The 9,533-nt window shown below is 42.9% G+C and overlaps 1 protein-coding gene across 1 annotated transcript in view; it reads left to right on the top strand.

Annotated features, from left to right (window-relative positions):
- The first annotated feature begins 4,347 nt into the window (after positions 1-4,347).
- The window catches only part of fnbp1b (formin binding protein 1b), a 59,517-nt gene continuing 54,331 nt past the window's right edge, over positions 4,348-9,533 (top strand). Inside the window, 2 exon segments of the mRNA XM_034095332.1 lie at positions 4,348-4,409; positions 5,430-5,545. Coding sequence (XP_033951223.1) covers positions 4,368-4,409; positions 5,430-5,545 — 158 coding nt within the window. The 5' untranslated portion in view covers positions 4,348-4,367.

The following is a 9,533-nucleotide window of genomic DNA, read 5'->3' as shown; positions in this document are numbered from 1 at the left end:
GGAGCGGTCTCGTGTGGACAGACACTATCCGGATAACTATTGCGTGTGGACGGAAGCTGGTTTGCGATTGCGTTAATCCTATGCGTTTAGCCGTTTTCGTCCTCGTGTGGCCGCAGCCTTAAACTGAAGCTTGACTTTAAAGCAACCCAACGGAAGTTTCATGTAACTTTAGTTCTTTCACTCGTAGCTCGGGCTGCGGGGGTGCTAGAGACGGGAGCACGTTGATGTGACCTTCCGAGCTGGAGATATGGCCGCATTTTACAATAAACTTGCTGGTGTCGTGTTTAAGGAAGAGGAGTTATCAGTTCAGATCAAATGTTACAGTACAATACATTTCGTAGTTAGATTACAACATTCTACTCAGCAGTAGTTACATTTCAATATCAGATATTCAGTTGCTGTAAGGTTTACACTTTTTACAGTTGCAGTCCTAAATGGAACACAAACAAATACACGAAAGCATTTAAGGTACATGCAAAGTTGGGAAAAGAGTCAGAAGGTAGGACAAAATATATAATAATAAAAAAAAGTGATGAAGAGCTTCATGGCAAAAACAAATTAAAAAAAGATTGAATCATTTAATTAAGATCAAGTCAGAATAAAATCGAGCAGCAGTATCATGAATAGACTAGTGAAACAATGTGGTAAAAGTGTGGTTGTTGCTATATTCTTCTACGTGAGAACAGAGGACTCCTCTATGTTGTAGGCATGAAGGTCAAAGGGCCGTCAGTGTGGATGGAAAGAAGAGATTTGATCTGGATTAGTAAATAACGTGCATTAGTTCAGATTAACTTGTAGTCTAATACATTAAACTGCAGCATAATCTGCACTAGCAGTTTGGAAAGGTGGGGGTGTTTTCCTACTGAGCATATGGACAGACGATATTTAGTAACTGCTAAGTGTCTGCTTTGTTCTCCGTTTGAACCTGTTCCCAATTTCCTGGATAATAAAAAATATTTAGCTGCACGGTTCTATTTATTTTCCTCCATGTACTACCACAACACTACATGCATCAGAGTGAGTGGGATCGTCCTGAAATAACAAGCCGAGAGGGGCGGGTTGGTTTCCTGCAGGACCCCCCCCCCCCCAGCCCCCTCCTGCAGGAGCGAGGTCAGGTGTCAGAGGCCGCACATGACCGAAGGGAAGTTTGAAGCTGGAGTTATTAGTCTTCAGTACGGGGGGCCATGGGAGGGGGTTTACAGGATTCCTTTGCATGTTTGACTATGACGGCCCGTCCACACAGCGGTGTGCGTTGAAGCTTCCAACGCTTCTGCCCATTCACTTTGAATGGGGTGACGTCACTTTTAGCCGAACTGCATTTTGGGAAGCGACGTGGAGCGTTGCTGCCGTTGCTCGCTTCAAAAGTTGAGCAAGGTTCAACTTTTGACGCCTTGACGGAAGCGTCAAGCGTCAATGCATGCCGCTGTGTGGACGGGCCGTGAGTGTACTGTGGCAGAACACCTGACACTATCATTTGCATGCAGTGCAGACTGAAGTTACTGAATTCATTCGACATTTTTTGGAAATTCATATATCCCTACTGACATTATTTTCCTATTGCTTTACAGAGGAGGGGGGCCGGGGGAGTCATTTAGTCTTTACCTCTGTCTTTAGTTTTGAAATATTTGTATTCATAGTAAAGATCATAGCCTGAAATATAGCTCAATTGGAATGGATTTATATCAAATGAGTGGTTTTCTTCAGGGTATGGTTCCTTATTGTTTCCAATGGGAGAAAGTTGTCTTGCGTCAATACCAAACATCACAATATAACAGTAAATAGGAAAACACATGCAAACATTAGCCTTAGATAAAACTATCACACTGTCCCAGGTAATGAAAGAAACTCACATCATCACTTCAGCATCATTCTAAAGGCCCGGACACACCAATACGATTTTGGCAGACGATGAGCGTCGACACGCCCTACTCAGATTGGTGTGTCCCGCACTGTCGTGTCTTTTCGGCTGTGCCGACACCTTTTCGGCCGAAAGGCAGTCGATTCAACATGTCGAATCGGCGGGCAGTCGGCCAAAGGCTGTCAGCAAAATAAATCACTCTGATTGGCTGTTCAGCTAGCGAATCAGTGCATGAGAAGCGAAACGGAAGTGAGGGACCCAAACAAACTATTAAGAAGGCAAATGTGAGACTTCATTGAACTCCAGCTCTCGACACAGGTTCGGGAAAGCCCCGTGAGCTTCTCACTGTAGAGTGAAAATGGAACGCACACGCTATGTGTTGTTTATTTATATCACACAGTCTGTTCTTCTTCTCTCGGTTATCACGCAGTCTGTCTTCCGGTTGTTGCCTCTTTTGAATGACGAATACACACTACCGCCGCCTGCTGGTTAGGAGAGTTATTGCCACTCACGCATGCGCAGTTCGTACGTGCTTCTTGGCAGTCGGCTGAAGTCTTTGCGGTGTGTTCTAGTGCGACACATGGCCAAGACGCAGAGACGCGAGGCGACACAACAGTCGGGGGTCCGCCTGTGTCAGTTATTTGGTGTCCGCTTGGTGTGTCCGGGCCTTTACTCAACATTTCAATTAATTCTCATCTCTCATTCTCGATTAACTATTATTGTCTGTTCAATAAAATGTAAACAAATAAACTGAACATTTCAATTGACTAGTTTGTATTGATTGACCAAAAATGGAAAACCCAACAATATGTACAAAAAAGTACTCGCATCGGCTCGGGGCTACAATGACCAACATAGTATGGATTGACTGTTCCTCCCCCACTTCACATGCTTTTCTGCTTTCCTTTGCTCACAGATTTCTCTCATTGGATCTGTTTTCCGTTGCTATTGCCACTTGCAGAATGCACAATAATCGGTACAGGGCTAGTCATTGCTGAAGACAGGAGGTTAATGTAATACAGTAGGCAGACTATGTATGCTCTCATCTGACACACTTTCACATAATGTGTTGTTGTCTTTGATACTCGCCCCACTCAGATCATCATTTATTAATCAGCTCTTTCCCTTGGAGGAGGAGAAAAGCTTTGTTGATGACTTTTCCATTTGTTCCTCGATCAACTTCTATCCCATCTGATGTTAGCGATGATGAGCTTGGAATGACTCGTCGTGTATTTCATATAGGCTATACTGTATATGAAATATGGTAAAGTGAAGGGTTTATGAGACCTCAGCAGCAGTATGACACCCCCCCTTCCATTATATGTAATCCCCTCCCATATAATCCCACCTCTTTTGTCATTTCTGCTCCTCTCAACACCCCTCCCTCTGCTTTTCCTCTCTCTCTCTCCCCATCCCACTTCTTCCACCTTACGCCTGATGGAGCATTCAGCCTGAATGCTGTGTGCAGCCGTGGCCTCATATCAGTGTGTTGTGTGTGTGTGTGAGGGATCCAGAGCCACATCGCTTCCTCTCCTGCTTTCTGGAATTGTTCTCCTCAAAGACAATCTGGAATGACTTGCTACCACTGTGCAGTTTCTTTGTTAGCGCGTGGGGTCAGCGGACATTGTTCCACACTCTAATCTCCCTTTCTAATCTGAAGCTGTGGATGTAGCCTAACCTCAGCCGATTGTGCTGCTTTGGAGTTGGTGTTGGATGGACGTTTTTTGGATTACGATATTTTAAAGGGGTATACATTCCACACTGGATAAAATGGTGCCCCAAAAAAAGGTAATGTGATTTCATGTGCATGGTGTAGCAGCAGTGATGTTTGTTGATTTCCAAGAAGGGTTGTTACCTATGTGATAATGAAGCAATGCTGTTTGAATTGGCACACGGATCTGAGAGTGAGCATGCTTTTGGGAATTAAAGGGAAGGGAAGGGGAGCTATTTTGCAGAATCAACAAATAGGAGTCTTGGGGGTAGAGAAACTGAGAAAAGAAAAACATGTGACTAGACGTTATCAAAATAAAGGTTCTTATTGTTAGGTTTGATCTCGTCATTCTTATAATGAATAGTTGGTTGATTGGTCATTGACTAACAATAGGAAGTCCCTCTCATTGGAAGTTCTCCATTGTTGTCTTTGTGTGCTTCAATCGGGAGACGTTTAGTCTGACTGCAGCTTCAAAGGTGTTTGAACGACGTCATCACACTTGGGACATGTGACTCAATACAAATAGAATAGCATATTAACATGTTGTATATTCAGCATGCCTTAAGTCTAATAAAAAGTCAGTTAAAGAAGTGCTGCACAGAGGCCTAAACGTAACGCTCAAACTTGTCATCACCACAACCGCTTCCTGTGTCTTTGATATGAAAATGCTCTTTGTGCAGAGAGGCTCCGAGCAGTCGTAGAGTTAATTCTCAGAGAATCAGACAAACCTTTTTAGAGCTGGTGCTTCACTTGCTTAGTGTGCAGTGCTAGAGGGACTGTTGGTGGAAGACGTCAGACATGGTGGAGGAGAGGATGGGGGACTGTTGGAGCTACACCAAGGTTGTTTTTTATGTTTATCGTCAAAACCAACGCTATGGTCATTTGGAAGAAGCCGTATGGTGGTCAGTGGAGATTAGCTGTAGCATGTGTGTGTGTTGATGAAATGCTTTTTTCTGAACTGATGGATTTCTAGACGTGACCTCAGCCAACCAGAGACTCATTTTTTCCTCACAAGTCAGGAAGAAATCGTGATTAATGAGTTCAGCTGCCCCAACAGCTGCATTTGGTTATCAGTAGTTTAGGCTGAGAGGGCCTGTTTTCACTATGAACTACACTCAGTCCTCCAACTCCACTTTGAGATGGGATCAGGGGAACCAATGGAAACTCACTTCTACGACTTCCAATGCTGGGCCACTGTAGGCCAGGGAATGCCCCCTTGAAGGGGTTGGATGTTTGAACTGTTGCCATGAGGGCAGGTCAGCTGCACGTTGACAACACATTGACTGACACACATAGCATGGTTGCTTTGGCTGAAAGAAAGCCAATGGAGAATATTTACACACCATGAGGATAACTTCAATCTTTAGAAGATAGGTAACAATGTGTAATTAGGGTCAGGCAATATGTCAATATTGTATTGTTACACAGTATGACACTTGACTTGACATAGTCTTAGATTTGAATATCGTTAGATGGCATAATTGTTGTCTTTACCTGGTGGTATAGACTGAGATACAGCAAAGTGATGTCATTTTCTATTTTTTATTATTGGGTTTAACCCTATAACCCATTGTATTTTAATTACTGATCATTATACTCCATTCGGCCAAGCCCTATGTGTAAAGGCTATTTCGAAAATGCTAATGCTAATACTCTGGGATATTGGAACTTGATTCAGAGCGGTGTGGTACTTGACTTCAGCTTTAGTTTCCAAAGTATATACAATAGAAAGTCGTCATCAGGTTGATTTAATCTTTGATTATGCTTTGTTCTCCTTTCGTTTTCTGTCTGCTTGTGATGATAGATTGACGTCTCTTGTATTTCAGTGATTTAATCATCACGTCTTCTTCTTTTCTGCAGGATCAGTTTGACAACTTGGAGAAGCACACGCAGTGGGGGATCGAATTTGTGGAGAAGTACACCAAATTCGTCAAGGAGAGGTCGGAGATTGAAACCAGCTATGCAAAACAAATTAGGTGAGCTGACTTTTGAACTACATTCAGGGTTGAATGTTCTCCATCCAGGTGGCTTTGATAGAGACCCCCCCCCCCCCCCCCCTCCTTTAAAGCAGGATTTGACCTACTGAAGTGTCCTTGAAACGGGAGACTGCATCTTCCCCAGCTCATTATGTAGCTGACCGTGATCTCTGACCTCCCTCTGGGGGGGGACGGGACTGAAACGTGAATTCCCTTATGGGAAGCAGTACATTATCGCTGATATATTTTTAAGTATTATTTATTTCCACAACTGTAGATCAAAGTAAACCGCTGTGCAGAGGATGTCTGCTCCCTCCATCTTCCTCTCTTTTTCTGTGTCGCTGTCTGCCTCGCTGTCTGTTGTTGCCTCTGCTTCAGGCGAGAGGAAGTCAGGTTGCGGGGGGATTGGGCGGAGCTTGTGTTTCCATAGAGACTGCTAGGTATCAGCACTATCCAGCCCAGGTCTGACCCAGATTTTTTTTCTCTTTTTCCTCCAACCACGCGTATTGGCCCCGCCCCCTCACAGTGCAGTCACTGATCCTCAGAGGCAGGGATGGTAGCATGAGCAGCCCCCCCTCTTAAGTCCTCATGTATCCCAACACAGTGGGAGATAGCCCCACAAATCCACAATCCTCATCTTTAAAGAGGCCTGGCAATATGGCTAATGCTCCAAGTATCAACCCCAAACCCCCCCGCTTCAGAGTGACAAGCCAATACGAATCCAGCATTCAGATAGTAACCCTGTGTAACAGATCCTCCACAGCATACTACTCAACATAAGTCTGCTTGAGATAATAGGACTAGCTGTCTGTGTTTACAGTACATTAGTTGTTAACACTTGAAGAAAGATCAAACTGAATATATATGTATATAACAGAATCGGTGTTTTTTTTACCGTTTGGTTATCTCTCGTACTTCTGTTTCATTCTTTTCTTTCTATGCATTTACTGAATTAAAAGAAACACTGTCAAACGTATGCAAAGCAAATGATTATTGACAGAAAGTATCATTATCCAATGTCTCAATATCTGAGAGGCTAAACAATATTTGATTAGATAGAGTAGTTGGATTTCTTTGTCCCGTTGACTTAATAATCAGAATCAGGATATCTTTATTGTCATCATACTCGGGTAAAACACAATTTTGTAGGTTTCTCTTTATGTAGTAAAAGACATAGGAAGAAGGAATAACAGTGATAGAAGAAGTAGTAACAGCAAATGGAAGGCACTAGTTTAAATGTACAAATTGTACAAGGCAAATGTACATATATAAATAACTAGATGGAACGATTAGTGAAATTACTAATCAAATGAATGATTGATTCAAAATCAAATCCTTGCTGCTCTAACAGAAAATATTCAGGTGCATTCATATCTTGTTTACAGTGGCGGTCGAATTACCTTCTGATAGTGTGTACAACTTCTGGAAAGTGTCCAAAGTAAATCAGTTTAGAGCACTGTGATGTAACCGCCAAACATACGCACAGACAGATTTGCCCTTGCATTTGAACTCAAACAGATATCCCATAATTCAATTAGTCAGCATCTGTGCACAGTGTGTTGGACAAAGGGTCGGGGGCTGGACTCCTCTCCTCGGCAGGTCGGCTGTTATTAAACTTCAGGCTCCACAGATGGTGCGGATGTTTTCAGTCGCTGTGCTTACACAGACGACCTGCTGTCAAGCTGGGTCTGTTATCAAGCAGACGAGCACACACACAAACACACACACACTTGCACGTGCACATTTGCACACTTGTCAGTAAAAGGCTAAAATGAGGAACTTAGGATGTACCGACAGGAGAGCTTGAGTCATAGGGTTTCCTGTGTTTTCAACACACTGAGCCTCTTTGTTGTGGAGCCACTTGGCCTTACCTCAGGACTAATTATCCCTCTTAATGAAATTAGGCTTAATCTAACGGGCGCTCAAACAAACAGAAACGCAAGGCTGTTAGATCTAATGCAGTAATGGAAATAGCTGCTTCATCTTCTCTTCTTTTGTCTCAGTGCTGTTCAGTGTTGGGGAAGTTACTTTTAAAAAGTAGTGTTTGCTCGTTACTCGTTACTTCTTTAAAAAAGTAATCCCTTACTTTACTTAGTTACCATCCAAGGAAATGCGTTACACCCAACACTGTTGCTGTTGTTGGGGGGGATTTCTTTCCTTCTGCGCTACCCTTAGCATGCGCTTGAGGCCCCATTTACACGGGAACGCAAACGGAAATGAACCAAATTCGATATCAAAATATTCCGTTCACACGCAATCGGCTCAATAAACGTGTCCGTTCTAGGGCTGCAACAAACGACTAATTTGATAATCGATTAATCTATCGATTAATGAAACGATTAATCGACTATTCGGACTATTACTGTATGCCTTGCACAATTTCTCAAACACTCTTATTTAGCCATCAACTTTTAGATGTAGCTTGAGGTTGTTTTAGGCATGTGGAAACTAACAATGAAGACAATAAAGATGAATACTTGATTCCAAAATACATATATTATTGAAATAACTTAAATTGTGAACAAAACAACCTTGCTTTTTATTCAAATTAAATAAATAATATTTCACATTAAAAGAAACAACAGTGTTTTAACAAATCGTATTAAATAATGTGATGACAGAACTATAAACAGAATAGCTGAAACTTTAACAAACTAAATAACTCAGTTACCTCTAATCATTATGTTTGTATAATGTAGTTAACTCCGTGTTGCTGCTAGCATACATAACACCTGACGTGGACACGTTACTGTGGATGGGGCTACAGAGCTTCTAGAAAGACAGTCGAACCCGGTGCATTCCTCCGTCTGGATCTGGAGCACTTTTGCTAAATGTTTAGACAAATAGCTCGTGTTACCGCCCTTACATGCTAAACTCTTATTCCACTTTTGGCAACGAGCATTCTCCACATCGAGACGGGTAAAGTTTAACCACCTCGGAGCGCGTTCTCTCCGCCATCTCCCACGTGTGTGTGTGTTGCTGCATGTTGCAGCTGCCCGTGTGTAAACTGCCCTGCCCCCTCGCAAGCAGGCGGGGGAGAGAAAGATCGAAAATACATCATAGACGCATTTGTTTGTCTTTTTGCATATTAGAAACGAGTTGGCGACACTAAGACTGCGATATAATGTCTTTGTAGCAATAATACATGACATATATGTTTTAAATGTCTCCAGTACCGATACAAAGACCAATAAAGTTAGAGCTTAACGGGGCGTAAAACACACGTGATGACGTCACCAACGAATCGACGACTGAATTAGTTGGCAACTAATTTAGTAATCGATTTTAATCGATTAAGTCGATTAGTTGTTGCACCCCTAGTCCGTTCACACGAGACCGCTCGACCAACTAAAGACACTGTAGTACATATGCCGGGCCTGTAAGTGGCGCTGTACTTCCGCCACAAAATACACCAAAAGCAGCGAAGAAGACCCCCAAGCATGGTTGCCTGGTTGCCCTTCTGTTTATTCTCCGCGTGGATTTAGCAACATGTAGTTGATGTAGTTCTCCATGTCCACTTGTTGCTGATGGTTGTGGTAGAGGAGCTGTAGATTGTGCACTAACATCTGTAGCATGGTCAGTAGCAGTAGCAGTAGCTACTGACCATGCCACCCCCAGAGTGTTCCGTCCGCAGATCTATCCACCTTGGGACCCGTTATCGTTTGAGGGGTCCGTTTCCGCGGTTCCGTCACGGCCTCGTGTGAACGAACGGACTATACAAAAGAGAAAAGTAGCAGATACAACCCGAACCGTATCCATATAAACGGGGCCTGAGCATCCCCCAAAAATAGTGAAAAAGGCCCCAACATTTTTTCTTCTTTTTTGGGGCCTTTTTGAAGGAAAAGTGACTCAAAATAGTTTAGTGTTTCTTTTCTGTCAATCTACTAATGGACTAGAAATCCTCTGATTGCAGCTTCTTAAATGTCGTGTTTGACTTTGAGAAAACGTGATCGTCATTTGTCATTATGTTATGACATTCACAGTCCAA

The sequence above is a fragment of the Pseudochaenichthys georgianus genome, chromosome 12 (assembly GCF_902827115.2).
Source record: "Pseudochaenichthys georgianus chromosome 12, fPseGeo1.2, whole genome shotgun sequence".
Lineage (NCBI taxonomy): Eukaryota > Metazoa > Chordata > Actinopteri > Perciformes > Channichthyidae > Pseudochaenichthys > Pseudochaenichthys georgianus.
Note: the sequence above shows the minus strand (reverse complement) of the source record. Positions and strands in the feature narration are given on the sequence as shown.